Source organism: Lolium perenne, chromosome 4 (assembly GCF_019359855.2).
Source record: "Lolium perenne isolate Kyuss_39 chromosome 4, Kyuss_2.0, whole genome shotgun sequence".
In the NCBI taxonomy this organism is placed as follows: domain Eukaryota; kingdom Viridiplantae; phylum Streptophyta; class Magnoliopsida; order Poales; family Poaceae; genus Lolium; species Lolium perenne.
In genome coordinates this window covers 174191367-174211483 of record NC_067247.2, presented here as the reverse complement: position 1 = coordinate 174211483, position 20117 = coordinate 174191367, and the positions used below count along the sequence as shown (strand labels likewise).

The following is a 20117-nucleotide window of genomic DNA, read 5'->3' as shown; positions in this document are numbered from 1 at the left end:
GGCGTTCTGGAGGGTTTCTGGCGACTTCGACTTCTTGGTCGCGATTTTTAGATCGAACCCCTTAAGTAGTCCAGAGGAGGGCGTCGGAGGCCAGCCGAGGGGGCCACACACTAGGTCGGCGCGCCCCCCTGGGCCGCGCCGGCCTGGTGTGTGGGGCCCTCGGGCCTCCACCTGGCTTGCCCTTCTGGCTCCCCAAGTCTTCTAGTAAAATAGGCCCATTGATATAAATTCCGAGGATTTTCCCGAAAGTTGAATTTCTGCACAAAAACAAGACACCAGAGCAATTCTGCTGAAAACAGCGTTAGTCTGCGTTAGTTGTATCCAAAACACACAAATTAGAGGGAAAACAATAGCAAAAGTGTTCGGGAAAGTAGATACGTTTTGGACGTATCACCATCCTACCGAAGAGAAAGGCTCCGGCGAAGGCAGTGAAGGCGCAAACAAAGGCGCTGACGAAGCCACGCACCATCGCGCCGAACGAGAAGCCGACGAGCATGTCGTAGGAGGCGTGGGAGGACGAGAAACACCGATGTTCCTTTGCGATGGCCGACCGCATGAGACGCCGCCTCGTAGCTCTTGAAGCCGCGAAAGCGGCGTCTGCTGCGGAAGTGTGCCTCAGCTTGGGCGGCGGCCAGCCCGAAGGGAGCCAGCAGCCCGCCGGCCGCAACTTCTCGAGCTCACCGTCGTCGTCGGGGTACTACGCGGAGGGGTTTTCGCTCTCGCAGATGCGGCTATCACAGATGAACGACCGCGCCCGCTACACCCCCGAGTACACGGACATCGACATGACCTTCGACCCCACGCCGGATTCGGGACAGCGGCGCCTTTCGCTTCCCTGTCGACCTGAACTCGTCGCCTGACCTGCGCTGCCCGGGAAGCACCGACGGCCACGTGACAGATGACACCGGCCTTCCCCGCCACCTCTTCGCCGATGAGGGCAGGAGCGCCCACCAGGTATTCGGCAGCACGTCCGGCGCGTCCATGGGCGAGGACAAGGTGAGTTTCCTTACTTTTTATGTGTTATGTGCATCGTAGACACCGGCGGCGATTCAAACTAGGTAACTTGTTGTGTAGATTGCCGCCGGGGACGAGATCCTCACTGGCTTCATACGCGGCCAAGCCTACGAACCCTCCGTCGACGAGTATGAAGAAGAGGCCGAGGAGGACGAAGGTGAGGAGGAGGTCCAGAAGGAGCTTATCGACGCCGACACCGGCGTGACCACGACGAGGACGACGACACACAGACATTCCGGCAGCACTCGTGGTCCGAGGTGGAGGTCTTTGGAGGATGAATGTCTCATCGAGGCGTGGAACCAAGTGAGCTTTTGCCCCCATCACCGGCGCCAACCAAACCGGAGGCAAGTACTACAAGGGCATCCTCGATTCATTCAACGAGAAGAGGAACTCATGATCCAGAACGAGGGCGCCCTCTCCCACCGTTAGAACATCATCAAGGCGGCGTGTAGCAAGTTTCATGGCTACTACGAGACGATTAAGGGCTAGCTGAGACACATGCTCTGCCGGTAAATTTCAAGATCAACAGCCATACATACCAAGGGTGCTATCTAGCCGATGATATCTATCTACAGTATGCTACATTTGTGAAGACAGTTTCAGATTCTGCTTCAGAGAAGGAATCTTATTTCGTGGCATGGCAAGAAGCATGCCGTAAGGATGTAGAGCGGCCATTTAGCATGCTCCATGCTCCAGCAACATTTTACCATTATTCGGTACCCTCACTTGACAAACGTGTGTGATCATGCATGACACGATCATTAAGAGTGAGGCCAACGCACGATAACGTATATGGTGGGGATTTCTGCTGTTTGTTGGGCGATTGGATAACTCGCAACAAAGTTAGGTTTGAGGGTATACTCTGAAATCCCCTATTGAAGATGTGTTTATCATGTGTTCTTTTCTTCTATACTAGGCAGGCTTACAAGCAAATGACAACAAGGACAAGGAGAAGGTGGTGGCAGAGACCAGAAAGCTGATGAAGCTTGTTGCTAGGAGGACAAAGGTGGATGGTACAAGATTCGGCTTTGATCGTCGGCGATTGAGGGGAAGTTTTGTGGGTGTTGACTTTCCAGGATGGTTATTTAGAGCATCTTCAGCCGCGTCCCCAAAAGCATCCCCTAAAGGGATTTGGGGCGCGCCGGACCAAAAAACCGTTCCAGCCGCGTCCCCCAAAGCCCATTTTTGTCCGGCGCGCCCAGATACGGTGTCCGGCGCCCTGAGCCCGTCCCCGTCCCACAGGGGACGCTCCGGGCACGCCGGACACAACGAAAAGCGAGGCGAAGCGACGCGGGCCCGACGCGTCAGCGGCTCGGATGCTCAACCGCCGCATACGTAGCGACGGTGCAGTTGCCCGGAAGCGGAACCGTCGCATTGGCAACCGCGTCGCTCGACGCGCCAACCGCCGGAATGGAGCGCGGACTACTCGGAAGAGCAACCGCCGCTCTCTTCGACTTCTGCGCCGCCGTTCATCCGCGCTCAATAAGAAGACCCGTACGTAGGCGCTTTCGGATCTTCAACCGCCCGCCATTGATCCAAGCTTCCAGCGACGATGAGCTACATCTCGCAGCTTCCATCTGCTGGATTTCGCCATTGGTGGGACAGAACCCAGACGTCCAGCAGCGGTGATGATTCCATGCCGGCACTTGACAGCGAGGAGGAATGGCTGGGGTCAGAGGAGGCGGCGGCGGCCCGTGCGAAGGCGGAGGCGGACGCGAAAGCGAAGGCCAAGGTGAAGCCGGTGAGCACCGGCGACGACGAGGAGGACACTAGTTCCTCCGACGAGTCGGCCGACACCGCCTCTTCGGAAGAGGTGACGAGCAGGAAGCGCCACCGTGATGACGACGACGAGGCGGGGCCATCATCGAAGAAGAAGACGAAGTAGTTTAAAATAATTTATATGTAATTTAATTATGTTTTTTCGAAGTTTTATATGTAATTTTAAGTTGAACCGATTTGAATATTATAGTAAAGAGTTTTCTTCTATCTATTTAAATTATTTTTAATGTTTGGGGGCGGTGTTTGGAGGACGCGGCTGGGGAGCGACGTCCCCCAAACGCGGCACGAACAAAACACGTCCCCCAAACGCTCGATTCGGCGCGCTTTGGAGGACGGTTTAGGGGATGCGACTGGAGATGCTCTTAGATCTATTTGTTGGCCTCTTAGCTTCTCTTATGATAGTTTGATGAACTTCCTGTACAAGAGTACTGAGTGATACTTGGTGGTGGTAGGTTTTGCCCTGTAGGGGTGTTTCAATCTAGCGAGTTTCCTGCCACTACCCAGCTCGCTTTCCTGTTTTTTAATCTTGTTTTACTTTGTTGCCCATTATTTGGTCTTTGTAGCGGGCATCTTCAACTATGCGACTCAAACGGACGTCCTGGGCCGTCCGTTTTGGATCGTTTGAGTGGCCGCACGGACACCCGGACAGCGTCCCGCGTCCGCGTGTCCGTTTAGGTCGCACGCTGCGTCCAACGCACAGACGCATTGCAAATTCGAAAAAAAACAAAAATGAAATTTAAAACGCTAATTCAAACTAAATTTCATTAAGAATATGCCCTGTTTTGGGCACATTTGTACATAGCCCTATTTTGGGCAAATAAACTAACAAAAGAAACTCTATGTATGGGCTTTAAAATTTAAAACAAATAAAAAAACCCTAAGCTAGGGTTTGGTCGACGGCGCGGTTGCCACCGGTGCGCCGCCTAGTCCCTGTGGGCGTCGTCGGTGTCGGCGTCGACGATGTCCCCGGGCGGTGAGGCACTGTTGTGGCTCGACCGCGCCGGGGACTCCGGCCACGGAGACCACAGGGCCTCCTCCCAGGCGGAATGGGGGTCCGGAGCCACCCGAGGAAGCGGCGGCGCACAGAGCAGCGCCTCGTCCCCTGACCTTCTGGCGCCGCTCCTCCTCCGCGCGGCGCCTAGCCTCCTGCCGCCGCTGCTCCTCGTGCCGCTCCTCCTCCGCGCGGCGCCTGGCCTCCTCCCACCGCGCCGCTTCCTCCTCCTCCCGTCGCGCCTGGCGGGCCTGGGCGTACAACTCCCAGGCCTCGGCTTCCTCCACCGGCTGCCGGGCCGCTTCCTCCATCTCGGAGGTGCGAATGGCCACATGGAGGTGCGGCCATTTCGCGTCCTCCTCCACCGCCGAGATGAGCAGAGCGGCGCGGAGGTCGGGGTCCTCCTCCGAGGACTCGGGCTTCGGCTCGAGCAGCAGCGGCGGCGGCGGTTGCACCAATGCCGCGCCGCCGCGGGCGGCCTCTCCGATGTGGAGGCCGGCGCGGTTTCCTCCGGCCCGCAGCGCCGGCGGAGGACGGCGGCTCCTGCTCGCCTCCTCGTCGTTGGCTCCGGGAGCGAACCGTCGCTTCGAGGCCATGGCGGCGGTTGCGCTCGGGGAGTGGACAGTGGAAAGGGGAGTGGACTGGAGGGACAGATCCCTCAAGTCCACATTTAATAAGCCTCCCCGGTCACCGACAGGTGGGCCCAAGGGAGACGAGCAGCCAAGCGGCTGGACGCGACCGGACGCCGCGTGCCATCCGCGGCCACGCAAACCTAGCCCAGATTTGGGCCGGGCCGCGTCGTCCCGGACGCCGCGGACATCCGCATTTGCGGTGCGTCGCCGCGTTGGGCCGCTTTTTTGTCCGACTCGACCCATCGGGACGCGCGGGCACGACATGGGTCGCCCCGTTGGAGATGCCCTTTTGATTCATAATGGAAAGGGGGTTAGGGCATCTCCAACCAGGCGACCCAAACCGCGCCCGCGCGTCCGGATGGGTCGAGCCGGACAAAAACGCGGCCCAGTGCGCGGACCCATCGCTAAAACGGATGGCCGCGGCGTCCGGGACGACCCAAACCCGGCCCAAATCTGGGACGAGTTTGCGTGGCCGCGGACGCCGAGTGCTGGTCGCTCGCGTCCACCCTTTGTCCGCCCCTGGCCCGCCTGTCTGTGTCCCAAAACAGAAACACTCCACTCCAGTCCCAAAACCTAGAGATGGCCGACCTGCCGACTGTCGCCGCCACCGCCAGCACCGCCACCATCGGAGACGAGGCACAGCTCGCGGACGTTGCCGCTCCTCTCGTGTCGGAGGCTCCTGAACTGGATGCTCCGGTGGTCGTGGAGCCCGGGCTGGCGACGAAGAAGGCGAAGCTCGACCTCACCGCGGAGCAGAGGAAGATCGAGAGCAAGAAGCGGGGCGACCGCCGCAGGGCGCTCGAGCAACGGAAGAGGGATGTCGCTGCCGCGGAGCAGCTCCTCCAACTCAAGACGGAGGCGAAGGCGAACGTCATGCAAGAGCATGCCATGCTCTTTTACGGCCACGCAGCGCTCGCTCAGCACTTGATCCTCCCGGGCGCCGGCACGGCCTCGGGGGGGGGGGGGGGGGGGAGCTCGGTGTCGTTCGTGACCCGGCCCCTTCCTCCAAGGTCGGCACCCCTGCCGACTGCCCCGTTTGGGTACACGTTCGGCCCATAGGAATTGGGGGCGCAGTCGGCGCGGTACGCGTACCCGTCACGGGATGGGTCACCAGAGGTGGGCGAGTCCTTCACGGGGCCGTCTCCTTCTTCCATTGACCTAAACCGTGCGCCGGCGAACTCCAAAGGCCCCAAGCACATGGGGTCAGCAGCGATGGCCGGAGCACGCAACCTGCTCGACGATTTGTCGGTCGAGCGCGCGCTGCCTCCGATGCAGGCCCCTTCGTCCTACACGCAGGCAATGCCGACCACCATGCCCTATGCTTCAACCGAGCAGGCTCCCTAGCCACCTCCCATTGACACACAGCAGGACAGCACTGCCTGTCTCGGCAGCATTAACATCGACGACGAGCCGTTGTTCGGTCAGGAGCTCACGCAAGCCACAGCTGCACAAGCTGGAGGTCGCCGCGTAAGCAAAAGAACCAGCAACTACACGGAGAAGGAGGACAAGGTGCTCGTCGATGGATGGTTGACCATCGGGCAAGATGCATTGACGGGTGCCGAGCAGAAGGGGACCGCATTCTGGCGCCGGATCCATGATTACTTCCATGAACATCGCAAATACGGACAGGAGCCATTTGAGAGCGACCGCAGCGAGCTATCGCTCCAAAAGAGGTGGAGAGCAATTCAAACGGAATGCAACAAGTTTCAGGCGGCGTGTGAACACGTGAAGCAGATCCCCGTTAGTGGCATGGGTGTGAATGACTTGGTATGATTCTTAAACCTCAACTTAGTCATCCAATGTTTGCACATATGTTTATCATTGTTGTCTTGCTTTGCTCTAGGTGTGGCAAGCTTTGGAATGGTACAAAGGCAACAATGGAGACAAGACCTTTGCCTTCCCTCATTGTTGGAAGCAACTCCATGGCACCCCCAAGTTCCAGGAGGGGTTCGAGGGGTACATGGCGACCTTGACTGGCAACAAGACCGCCAAAGATCCCACGGTCATTGACCTTGATGGTGGGCAGCCTTGCGGTAGCTCCGCTTCTCGTGCAAGTCGTCCACGCGGCCACAAGGCAACCAAAGCCGACTTGAAGCGTGATGCCTCGTCCATGCTATTATTTGGCACTTTGAAGGAGATGCATGCGGACAGAGAGGTGTCTACGGACAAGAGGGATGAGAGGAGGCGCCAGGAGAAAGAAGAGGACAGGAAGTACTTCGATGTCCAAAAGAAGAAGCTTGAGATTGAAGAGGTCAAGGCCAAGACCAAAGCTAGAGAAATTGAGCTCAAAGAAAGAGAAATTGAGCTCCTAGCAATGGCAAGGGCCCAAGAGGTGGAGTTGAAGGCGAAGGAAGTTGAGCTCAAACGACAAGCCGAGGACAACCTGATCATGAACGCCGACTTGACCAACATGAGTGAGGCGAAGAGAGCTTGGTTCGAGAAGAGGCAGAAGGAGATCCTAGAGCGCCCAAATTGAGTTGACAATCTTAATTTGTAATTTTTATATTTCTTCGAACTATGCCACATTTCATTTCTTCATCATGCAACAGTTTATTTGATATTATTCTATAACTTCAAGATATTATTCTATGTTTGTTAGATACTATTTATAAGGATGCGTGGCCAGATGGTCTATTTCTCAAAGAAATATGCCAAATGGCCAAATGGGTGGCCGCTGCGTTGGGCGCAGGGCGCGACCCAAACGGACACGCGGACGGACCGTGTCCGCGCGATCACCCAAACGGCGCAAAACGGACAGCACAACGCGTCCGTTTTGGTCGCCCGGTTGGAGATGCCCTTAGCCCGGCTGGAAAAGGAACATCTTGCTGAGGTTGAGAGCATTCAGAGTTGCCGACGTCTATTTGGGACCACGAGGGGTGAAGCAAGTTAGCATGCCGACCACGGGCTGGTATCTCCGGCGATCCATTCCTTCCTTGCTTGCACACATCGACTACCTGCTACGGATTGAGATACCACAACCACATTATATTACTAGCAACGCACAATGATTGTATACCACTTAAACTTATAAACTTCTACATTCCCCCGTCCAATTAAACTCAGGTTCCTCCCATACATTTTGCTGGTCCGACCACAACAGACTCTACAGTCACGCATCCCTAATATGTGCAATTCTGGCTTGGTGCCACAGCCAACCACATGATAGCAGCATTGCAGCCAAAGGGGTTCGGTTCTTCTCACTGCCTAGCTGATCTATGTTCCATTCTCTGCTCTGCAAAGAGGGTTTTACTTCTTACTGACCTGTCTCAACCAACGAAACGGCGAGGAGCCACAGATAGGTACAGCAACAGTCAAGTGTTGCACACGCATGGAGTGAATGCGCGGATACACTTCCATGGTTCCATCAGTCGCTTCAGCGGGCTCGAGTCCTGTCCCCTGATCTTGAGTGCGATCCAGTAGATGGCCGCGGCGACCTCCTGCGGGGACTCAGGCGGGAACCCTTACTGTCATGCGTTGCCAGCTTCCTGTCAATACACATGGCCATAAGAATTCTAGTTTAAACATCAGCTTTCGCCAAAAAGTTTACATACACGATGTGCATTAACTGTAGAGACATAGGTCCGAGACTAATTGCTGAACTCTGATACAAGGTTGTGGTACATAATATCATTGTCACAATACAGTACACTCAAGAATCATCTACTCAATGTAACAGTGCTAAAAAGGCAAAATACATAACATTTTTCTAAGATTTTGGCTAAGTATGCAGTGGTATAGGTTATACAAATCAGGTTGCACATTCCCAGCATCTACATAACATACGTCCAGTAGACTATAAATAGAAAATAGGCCAACGAATGTTTAAGTTGGTGTATGCCCAGACTACCAATTTGTTATCCAATACAAATGATCAGCTATTGTGTGGACAAGATGAATGCCTTAAAAAATGATGTGAGGCAAAAAAAAAAAAGATCAAATAGTAACTAAAACATTAACCTACTGCGAGCTGTGACCTACGTACAGCAATAAGGGTTAAAAGAGTGAAGTTTGGGACCCTAATATGAATAGCTTAGCTCAATAAAAAACATCATTTCTGGAATATCATATCTACATTATGCAATGCACATTGAGCAGTACTCAAGGAACAGAACTTACTCATTGCGATCTCTATCAACATCATGGCGGTCATTTCTATCATCAGGCGCATATGATCCCCTCTTCTTATTCTCATCATGTTCTTTTGACCGTCTCGGTGACTTTCCCCGGCATTCTTCCTTTCTCTTTCTGGGAGATACATAGTCATCTCGCCTTCTTGGCACGGTGGAGTATGAACAACATTAGTTCTAGAATAGCATAGCAAGATCACACTTGTCAAATTTAAAATGGCTTACCCTCTGGAACCATTAGCAGCATCACTGTGGTCCTTACTATCATCACGAGTATATGATCCCCTCTTATCGTTCTCATATTCTTTTGACTGTCTGGGTGATTTTGCACGGCGGTCCTCTATTCTCTTTCGGGAAGCTGAGTTGTCATCTCGCCTCCTTGGGAAACTGGGGCAAAAGGAACATTAGTTTTTGTGTAGCATAGCAAGATTACACTTATCACATTTTGCAGCAGTGGAGGAACATGGCTTACTCTCTGGAACCATTATCAGCATCACAGCGGTCCTTTCTATCGTCATGGATATCCCTATTCTTATCATTCTCATGTCCTTTTGAATGTCTTGGTGATTTTGCACGGTGGTCTTCCATTCTCTTTCGGGAAGCTGAGTTGTCATCTCGCCTTCCAGGGACAGTGGGGTATAAACAACATTAGTTCTGGTGCAGCATAACAGGATTATACCTGTCACCACCTACAATGAAAGATTACAACTGACACAGTGAAGCAACAGAACTTACTTTTTTGAACCATTATCAGTATCGTGGTGGTCACTTCTATCATCAGGAGTAAATGATCCCCTCTTCTTATTATCATCATGTTCCTTCAACTGTCTCGGTGATTTTGCCCGGTGCTCTTCCTTTCTATTTCTGGAAGCTGAGTAGTCATCTCGCCTTCTTGGGACAGTAGAGTATGAAAACCATTAGTTCTGGAATAGCATAACAAGCTTACAGCAGTCACATTTAGCACACTGAAGGAACAGAGCTTACTCTCTGGAACCGTTATCAGCATCACAGTGGTCCTTTCTACCGTCATGAGTATAGGATCCCCTCTTATCATTCTCATGTTCTTTTGATTGTCTTGGTGATTTTGCGCGGTGGTCCTCCATTCTCTTTCGGGAAGCTGAGTTGTCATCACGCCTTCTTGGGACAGGGGGGCATAAACAACCTTAGCTCTGGTATATCATAACAAGATTGCACCTGTCACATTTAGCACAGTGAAGCAAGAGAACTTACTCTTTTGAACCATTATCAGTATCATGGTGGTCATCTCTATCATCAGGAGTAAATGATCCCCTCTTCTTATGCTCATCATGTTCCTTCGACAGTCTTGGGAAATTTGCCCCGTGCTCCTCTTTATTTCCGGAGGCAGAGTAGTCATTTCGCCTTCTTAGGTCAGTAGAGTATGAAAACCATTAGTTTTGCTATAGCATAACAAGCTTACACCAGTCACGTTTAGCAGCAGTGAAGGAACTGAGCTTACTCTTTGGAGTCATTATCAGCATTACCACGGTCCTTTCTATAGTCGTGAGTATAGGATCTCTGCTTCTTATCGTTATCAAATTCGTTTGACTGGCTATGTGGTTTTTCTTGGCAAGGCTCTTCTGTTCTCTTTGGTGGACCATTGTCAGGTGATGGACGCTTCCTATCAACAATACAAAGTTGTTACAGAGGTATGAATGACTGGAAGGGATTAGCATTAACATATAATCAAAATAGATATAATTCTAAACTACGCAGACAACTCATGAAATCATTTAATACCTACTAAACATAACAGAGTTTAACAATAGAAACAACAAGTACTACGGTGATATTTAAATAAGAATCATAAATGCAACCACAACTGTTTCAGAGCTCCAGTTAAAACAGCATGTTTTTCTCGCCAAGAGAGTATATACGCTGATGCCAATAAATTACACAACTCCCAAAGAAGGTTCTGCTACATGATAACAGTGTCAGTATAGCATATACTCAGAATGAACCAGAGTTTAGTAGGATCCTCAATCTAGGAATATGATGTAGAGACTTGTGAGCTGTGCCTGATAGCCACCAGTGAGGGTTAATAAGATGAAGTTTGGCACCGTAAGCATAGCAATGTAAGTTCTCGGAGTAGCAGATTACCAGAGTCAAATTTAGGAGCAGTGAAGGAACTGAACTTACTCATTGTAACCATTGTCAGCTTCATGACGGACAATTCTATCATCAGGAGTATAGGATCTCCTCGTAACCTCGGGATCTTTTGTTTGTCGTGGTGATTTCACCTGGCACTCTTCCTTTCTCTTTGGGGAAGCAGAGTAGTCAGCTTGCTTTCTTGGGTCATTAGAGTATGAAAAATGAAAACCGTTAAACATGTAAAATAATAACTAGATTATGTCAATAACATTTAGCTGTGAGGGAATAGAACTTACTTCTTGTTACAATTATCAGCATCACGTCGGTCATTTCTTTCATCAGGAGTATATGAGCTCCTCTTTTCATCCTCATGTTCATTTGACTGTTTTGGTGATTTTGCGCAGAGCTCTTCCTTTGTCTTTGCAGAAGCAGAATAGTCATCTTGCCTTCTTGAGGACAATGTAGAATATGGTCCAGGTGACCTCCGGCCAGCATGGGATCTGTCAGCATCCAGTGTTGCCAGCTTCCTGTCAACATGCACATTGGTACTGCAAAGATACCCAACACAAAGAATGTAATATCATTTACTCAAATATGACCGGAACGGTACGGAGACAAATCTGAAATATGCACACAAGTCATGTAACCAATTCTAAAGTAGCACACAATTTAGTAATACAGCGAGTTGTATAATGACACAAAAAAAAATCAAAGATGCAACCACAATCTTGTCAGAAGTTAGAACTACAGTGAAATAAGAACTTTCCTGGCCAAAAGATTATATTTATGTACGCCGAGGCCAATATAATAATGCTTGAGAAAGGAATAGTAGACATTTTCATATATTTTGGCAGATAATACAGTGGTACAAACTATGGATACACAAGAAAGCAAAAATATATCACCCACAAAAAAAATATAGTTTCAGTAGACCATAATATAGTCTGGTTGAGGAAAATTTAAGTTTGTATGCCAAGGGTTGCATGATAAACTATATGTTATCATACAAAGATGATCAGCTATTGCACACACATGATTGAAGCTGTATACAGCATGTCCGGTAGCTGGTAAAAACTCCGAAAAAGAGAAATAATAACTATCGATCTATTGCAAGCCGCAACTGATATACTGCAGTAAGGGGTTGAAAGGATGAATTCAATACAGCAGTAATTATAACACCAGTAGTTCTGGAATACTAGATTATTTTGGTGACATTTAGGACAGTGAAGGACCAGACTTACTCTTTGGAACCATTATCAGCATCAAGGTGGTCATTACTATCATGAGGGGCATAGGATCTCCGCTTTGTATCCTTATCATATTCTTTTGATTCTCCTGATGATTTTGACTGGTGCTCTTCCTTAATCTTTGGTGATGTAGGGTGGTCATCTTGCATGCTTGGGTCAGGAGAAAATGAACATAAGTTCTGGAATAGTCTAAGTAGGTTATGACAGTAACACTGGGTAGCAGTTTAGGAACAGAACTCACTCATTGTGGCTATGATCAGCATCACGGCGGTTGTTTCTATCATCAGGAGAATCGGACCTCCGCTTTTTACACTTACCATATTCTTTTGAGCGTCTTGGTGATTGTTCCTGATGTTCTTCTTTTCCCTTTGGGGAAGCAGAGTAGTCATCTCGTCTTCTTGAGTGTGATCCTGATGATGGTCTGGGTGACCTCTGGCGGGGACAGGACACCACACCACCAGTTGTTGCCCGCCTCCTATCAGTATGCACATTGTTACTATAATGGTAGATATGCACAAACATAATCTTTGGTGATGTAGGGTGGTCATCTTGCATGCTTGGGCCAGGAGAGTATGAACATAAGTTCTGGAACAGTCAGTCTAAGTAGATTATGCCAGTAACACTGGGTAGCAGTTCAGGAACAGAACTCACTCATTGTGTCTATGATCAACATCACGGCGGTCATTTCTATTATCAATATCAGGAGCACTGGACCTCCGCTTTTTACACTTATCATTTTCTTTTGAGTGCCTTGGTGGTTGCTCCTGATGTTTTTCTTTTCCTTTTGGGGAAGCAGAGTAGTCATCTCGCCTTCTTGAGTGTGATCTTGATGATGGTCTGGGTGACCTCTGGCGGGGACAGGATCCCTCACCACCAGTTGTAACCTGCCTCCTATCAACATGCACATTGTTCCTATAATGGAGATATGGACAAAGGGAATCAGTTAACCATCTACTCATTGGACAACCTTGGCAATATATCTGGACTATGCGCACAAAATATGTAACAATCCTAAATAGAACGCTCTTCAGTAATACAAATAGCATGCAACACAATGGTAATAAAAATTTCACAGATCCAACCACAGGCACGTCAGTTAAATACGGTTTTTTTTTTTCTCACCAATAGGTTGTTTACGCTGATGCCAATGAACTGTGCACATTTTATGTCCTGGAGATAATTGCTAAACTCTACAAATAAGGTTCTGGAGCATGATATCAGTCACCATATTTATAATGTATACTCAGTACTAACCTGTTTCTAGTAGGATATGTAGCCGTATCAAGATGCAAGGACTTCCAATGTAGTGAAGAAAGGCACGGTGCAAACTTCAAAAATTATGACAGATACTGTGGTATAGGTTACTGTCTAAGAGTTCGCAAGAAGGCCAAAATGTCATACATAAAATTGTAATGACAGATACCGTGTTGTAGATTACGGCCTATGGGTTCGTGAGAAGGCCAAAATGTCACACACAAAATCATAGTATAGGTTCAGTACAGTATTGGTCAAGGATAAATTAAGTTTGAGTATGCCCAGGGTTACATGACAAACTATCTTATCCTACAAATGATTAGCTATTGTACACAAGATTGATGCTGCGCCCAGAATGTGTTGTACAATAACCTCTAAATAAGATAAAGCAACTACATCAATCTATTGTGAGATGTGACCAGCATACTCTTTTGTTTTCACGAAAGTGACCAGCATACTGTGATAAGGGTCAAAAAGGATGAAGTATGGGACCCTAATGGAGTAAGAAATAATAGCAGCACTAGTTCCGTATTGGCTAACTAGATTCTTCCTGACACTTTTAGCAGCAATGAAGGAAGAAGACTTACTCTTTTAAACCAATATCAGCATCACAACAGTTGTTCCCATCATCACGACTACAGGATCTCCGCTTCTTATCCTTATCATGTTCATTTGACAGTCTTGGTGATTTCGCCAGGCATTCTTCCTTTCTTTTTGGTGAAGTAGAGTTGTCATCTCGCCTTGGAAAGATAGTACGAACAACATTAGTTCAGGAATAGTATAACTGAATTGCGGCAGCCACACTTAGCAGCACGGTAGGAACAGAACCTACTCTCTCTTTTCTTAGAGAGAAAACAAAACCTACTCATTGTGATCATCGCTGGCTTCCCGGCGGTCATTTCTGTCAGTGGGAGTATAAGATCTCTGCCTCTTATCCTCATCATGTTTTGTTGCTTGCCTCGGTGATTTTATCTGGTACTCTTCCGTCCTCTTTGGTGAGGCAGAGTAGTCAGGTGTTGCCCGCCTCCTGGCCATATACACAACTGTTAAAGAGGTACAAACACCGACAAACTAGCATCACCAAATTGGACTCCACAGAGTGTGCTCATGGTTTTCTTGATAATACTTAGCTGCAGTGAAGGAACAGAACTTACCCGTTGGAACCATTATCAGCATCATGGTGGTCACTTCTGTCAGGAGGAGTACAGGGTCCCTGCTTCTTACCCTTGTCATGTTCTTTTGACTGTCCTGATGATTTTGTCTGGCACTCTTCCTTTCTCTTTGGTGAAGCAGAGTAGTCGCCATGCCTTCTTCGGGCAGGAGAATGTGACCTAAAGTGTAGGTTAGATCACTTGAACAAATATTTCACACACTACATCATGGAGAAGCATTATTAGACAAGATTCACTGCAATACCGTGATCTATGACGACCACCGTGGCGAGGAGAGCGGGAGTGCGAATGAGAGCGGGAACGTCCTGCAGGGAAGATAGCAACTTGTCGATGTTGCAATTTGTAGCACATGGCATACAGACAACTCTTAATATCATATCACTTTTGAACAAGAAATTTTTCTACCAGATATCAGCAGGTGTGGTCCTGACAGGAAAAGTAGGAAACTAGTGCTGGGTCAAGATAGAGCAAATTAAAAGGACTTGTAATTATAGATAAGACATAAAACTAAATTGATAATTGCTCTACCTTTTGTGTTTATATTTACTTTTGAATTCATCAAACATCAAAAGATAAAATGGGCAGTTTACAGTTTCAATCAGTAAAGAAGGTCATCTAAAGTCCACTGCATTCATCAAAGCATCATGACGAAAAGGGCAAGGAACAAGTATAGAAGATGGAAATAAATCAGATTACCATGGCGAGAAACATGGCGACCTTTATAATCAGAATGACCTCTGCAGAAAAGTGACACAAGTTAGCTAAAATGAAACACAAAAGAAATTTCAACATAGTTAATGGACATTGAATACCTGACTCCAGTTTCTCTAGGCGTGCCATCAGGATGTTTCCGTTTCCCCTCAGCACGAACAACGTTAATCTCACGTCCACAAACCATCTTATGGTTCATGCGACGTTGTGCCTCAGAAGCGTCACGTGAGTCCCAAAACTCGATAAAAGCAAACCCTCTTGGCTCCCTAGATGGCACATATATCGATATAATTACATAATGTTATATAAATAATACTCATGTCATGCTATACACAGACAGACACATTGATCATAACTAGTAAGTGTCTGATGAGTTTGCACGACAGTTTCAAATTTCAGTGAATCCTCTATAATTCTTCACAATGCACATCAATTAACTTACTAGCATTTTCACCAAAAGGGTAGCAAGTTTCCCCAAAACCAACTGAGGGCCATTGCTCATCTAGTAGACAACAGTTTTTTTGTATAATCACATCTTCATAAAACAACTCACTTCAAAATCCTCAAATGATACTCACTGAAGTACTTGAGACCAACTTCTCTTTAATATATCTTATCATGGACGATCCAGTAAAAACCATCTTCTCTTTGGTAAATTAATTTTGCCAACAAATCAAATCTTGTCTTCACAGAACTCATCAAGAAAAGGAATAGCCAGGAGTGTTAAAGCACTCTTCAACAAGTCCAGGTATCATATTTACTTCAAGCCAATACCATTCTGGGGATCATTTCTGAGAGTGATTCATAGCAGAAGAAAACATATCCTGATCCTTGATAGGTTGTTACTATATCCTGATCCTCTATAGGTTGTTAAAATTATCAGGTTGGAGACTTCGGTGAGTTACTAGGCTAACATCCAAAAACATATCCTAAATCCACTCTGCGACATTTATAGAGTTTGCAACAAATACAAACAAAAGGAAAAAAAAATGATACATGTGAGTTTTATGTAAATTAGATAAACTAGTACATCTCCCTATCACTGGTCTGGTTCCTCCATGCAGTATGTCTGGGCTGTGAGTTTGGGGCCAGTAACAATCGCTTTTCCATATGAGAAGAAGAAAAACACCCCAAAAGGTTACTGCTCTTAACTCTTGAAGCACATCAGTAAAAGAAGACACAGAGCTTCCAAAAGCCATTGAATCTTAAGCGGTTGAATATGCCTACATGTCTAATGAGAGAAAATTAGTAGGTGGTGCGTTGAAACTTACCCACTGTAATAGTCTTTTGGAATGTAAAAATCCCGGATACGACCAAATTTTTGGAAAGCAGCTAGAAGATCATAGCTGCATGAGGTTGTGAATAGGACAGCCTAGTTAATAGCCACACAGACATGAAAAAAGGCCAAGTATAAATAGCAGGTGGTGGGTTCGACTTTATGTACCTGCAGTCATGGGAGATGTTACGCACCAACAGGCTTATAGAACCTTGTTCCTTCTTTCCTCCTTGCTCACCAGAACTTCTCCTAGAGGCGCTTTGTCCCCTGCTGCCATCTCCTCTACTGGGAGAACATCTCCTCCCCATTGCTCGCGGTACCTGAACACATTTGTGTCGCCACCAATCATAACTAGGTCTAGGTGCCCATATATTTCATTCACCACGTCCATGCATATGGCTCATGGTATCGATAGTAAGAAATTCAAAGCGGGTTCTGACATTTCATCATAATTGTAAGAAGACTGGATCAGCATTCACAGTGATTCATCTGAATAATTAATAATTGCTGACACTAGTTACAGTGTAGATATGCAAATAACTTTATCCATGGGAAGATCGGGACTAACTGATTCAGGGGATAAAAATGTGCAAGGACATCAGGATAAGCTCTCGAGTGTATTTTTTTATCTCTGCACTGCAGAAAACTAACCTGGTCAAGGACGAATTGGAGTTCCACACAAGGCTGTGAAAGTTAAAAAGCATAGCGCCTCGGCAATTTCAAAGATGGGGATAATTTTGTAATCAGGAGAGAAGCCACATTGCCGAAACAATAAAAATAACCCTACAAATAATCCATCTAGGCTTCGTTCAGTCGTTCACTAATCAGATGAACTGACGCGGCGGCTTAAAAAGAAGGCGGAATAATCAAACGCCAGCCCATGCCTCTGGCGCAGAAGCCTGGTGCGGGGTGGGTGCTGGACTCCATCACGACACGGACCCTATCTAGTCTTAGGGCATAATACTTGCTCCCGTTCTACTTCCCAGAACCCAAATACTTCGGGCCCCGGAGAGAGGGAGGAGGGAGGGGTGGAATTACCGAGATGATACGGCGTCACCGCCGCCGCCGGCGCGGCCTATGCCGGAGTGGTCGGGGTAGCTAGGGCAGGGCGTAGAGGGACCGGGCGGACCGCACGCACGCGAGGAAGGAGGAAGAGGGCAACAGAGAAATCAGGAATGGTGGCAGTGGCAGCCGACTCGAGGTTGGCTTGGCTGGGGTTTCTCTATTGTTGGTTGGGCCTTTAGGGGGCAAAGATTATTTGCATTGTGGGCTCTTCATTTCATACCTGGCCTTATAATATTAGACCACGTTTGTGTTTGTTTTGTTACCAAACTTGGCCGAAAACTCTAGAAAAAGTCCGACCTTGGCAAAGGGAAGATATAACTCGCTCCGCATGTGATAAGTGGCGCGTTGTGCTGCCAGAAAATTCCTGGGAAGTGGTCTTCATGCTCGCCACGTGTCGCAAGGGGAAGCAAGGTGGGGATGGGGGAGGAGGAAAATGGGTTGTGTCAGTTTTTCCCTTTTTTTCTAGATTCATTTTTTTAAAATGAAATATCTTAAGAACCGTAAGTCCAAATTGCGAACCGTTTTTACTTTTGAGATTCTCGCGTCGATATCTTCAAAACTAGATCCCATGTTGATAGGTTTGAAGATCTTTTTTCGTACTTCCAGTAATATTATGATTGTACCTGTGGTGTGGTGTTTCAACTGATAAGGCCCAGTTCTTTTGGCGGCTTCCCCGAGAAGCTGCCCTCCCCCCAGCTTCCTGGGGAAGCCGATGACAAAATTTTGTGAGACTTCCAATAGTACTCCTGTTTTTAGTGTATTTGGTGCAATTTTTTTCCTTTACTCGCTAACTGCACTCACCCGTGTGCGGGACTGTACATGTACTTATGCGCGACTGTATCTGCTCGTGTGCGTCATTGTACTTCTGTACATGTACTTGCTCGTGTTCACGACTGTACCTGCTCGTATGCGCGTTTGTACCTGCTCGTGTGTGTGACTGTACTTGTACTGACTCGTGTGTTCAACTGTATTCGTGTGTTGTGCGTGACTGTACCTGCTCGTGTGCGCGACTCTACCTCCTCGTGTGCGCGAATGTACTTGTACTCGCCCGTGTGTGCAACTGTACTTGTATGTTGTTCGCAACTGTACTCGTGTGTTGTACATAACTGTACTCGTATGTTGTTCACAACTGTACTCGTGTGTTGTACATAACTGTACTCGTGTGCGCGACTGTGCTCGCTCGTCTGCACGACTGTACTCGCTCGTCTGCTCGACTATACTCGATCGGGTGTGCAACTGTACTCGTTCGTCTACGCTAATGTACCTATGTTTTGATATAATAATAAAAAGCAAGGATATACACTTATATGTAGTGAGCTAGCAACATCGCTTTGTAATTGATTTGATAGCTAGCTACGTGCGCGGCAGTACGCCGGTACCTGACGCGGGAACTCACGCGTATTCACGCTGGCGGATGAGCCAGCTAGCCCGTACTCGCGCGGGAGGATGAGCTTAGCTAGCGGCGCGTACTCGCGTGCGGCCGCGCGCGTACTCGCGCGCGAGATTGGAGGAGCGCCTCGCGCAGGACGGGATGATGGGATTCGAAGCATAGAAAATAAAAAAATTCCTATCGCGAGAACGCAATCCAAGCCAAGATGCAATCTAGAAGATGGTAGCAACAAGGGGATGAACGAGACTAACCCTTGAAGATTTCCAAAGCCTACAAGAGGAGGCTCTCATTGCTGCGGTAGACGATCACTTGCTGCTTTCAAAAGCGCGTAGAAGATCTTGACGGTGCCACAATCAGGCAGCACCTCCGTACTCGGTCACACGTTCGGTGTTGATGACGACGTCCTTCTCCCCGTTCCAGCGGGCAGCGGAAGTAGTAGATCCTCCTTGGAATCCCGACAGCACGACGGCGTGGTGGCGGTGGTGGTGGAGAACTCCGGCAGGGCTTCGCCTAAGCGTATGCGGGAGTTGTATGTGAAGGAGAGGTAGCTAGGGTTTGGGAGAGGGTGCTTGGGCGCCGGCCCTCAAAGGGGTGCGGCCAAGGTGGTGGCAAGAGTGGCCGGCCAGCCCCTCCCCTCCTCTCTTTATATAGGTGGAAAACCTCAAAGATTAGGTCAAAAGTCTCTGAATAAGACCCCAACATAAAACCTTCCATATGACCAAACCTAGGGGGAGTGGGACTCCCCCCTTTCCTTTGGTGGGGTGGCCGGCCACCATGGGGAGGAGTCCACTTGGGACTCCTTGATACGTCTCCGACGTATCGATAATTTCTTATGTTCCATGCCACATTATTGATAATATCTACATGTTTTATGCATACTTTATGTCATATTTATGCATTTTCCGGCACTAACCTATTAACGAGATGCCAAAGAGCCGATTCTTTGTTTCTGCTGTTTTTGGTTTCAGAAATCCTAGTAAGGAAATATTCTCGGAATTGGACGAAATCAACGCCTAGGGGCCTATTTTCAAACGAAGCTTCCAGAAGACCGAAGATGATACGAAGTGGGGCCACGAGGTGGCCAAACACTAGGGCGGCGCGGCCTGGCCCTTGGCCGTGCCGGCCTGTTGTGTGGGGCCCTCGTGTGGCCCCCTGACCTATCTCCTCCGCCTACTTATAGCCTTCGTCGCGAAACCCCCAGTACCGAGAGCCACGATACGGAAAACCTTCCAGAGACGCCGCCGCCGCCAATCCCATCTCGGGGGATTCAGGAGATCACCTCCGGCACCCTGCCGGAGAGGGGAATCATCTCCCGGAGGACTCTTCACCGCCATGGTCGCCTCCGGAGTG

The 20117-nt window shown here is 48.5% G+C and overlaps 1 protein-coding gene across 9 annotated transcripts; it reads right to left on the bottom strand.

Annotated features, from left to right (window-relative positions):
* Window positions 1–7380: 7380 nt before the first annotated feature.
* On the bottom strand, window positions 7381–17537 carry LOC127294634 (uncharacterized). Of its 9 annotated transcripts, none has more exons than XM_051324489.2 (22): window positions 17351–17535; window positions 16481–16632; window positions 16308–16382; window positions 15138–15302; window positions 15022–15062; window positions 14570–14630; window positions 14308–14484; window positions 14019–14180; window positions 13741–13893; window positions 12551–12811; window positions 12141–12374; window positions 11894–12049; window positions 10949–11200; window positions 10701–10850; window positions 10021–10182; window positions 9774–9926; window positions 9528–9680; window positions 9279–9434; window positions 9016–9162; window positions 8769–8930; window positions 8533–8661; window positions 7381–7901 (listed from the first exon to the last, which is right to left on the bottom strand). In XM_051324489.2, the coding sequence occupies exons 2-22, from the start codon at window positions 16618–16620 to the stop codon at window positions 7790–7792; spliced, it is 3201 nt and encodes a 1066-aa protein (XP_051180449.1). In that variant the 5' UTR covers window positions 16621–16632; window positions 17351–17535; the 3' UTR covers window positions 7381–7789. The 9 variants fall into 9 exon arrangements, 7 of the variants coding, with proteins under 7 accessions (XP_051180449.1, XP_051180448.1, XP_051180442.1 ...); XM_051324488.2 differs by having other exon boundaries at window positions 8533–8688; window positions 8769–8921; XM_051324482.2 differs by having other exon boundaries at window positions 8533–8688; window positions 17351–17534.
* Between the last annotated feature and the right edge of the window lie 2580 nt (window positions 17538–20117).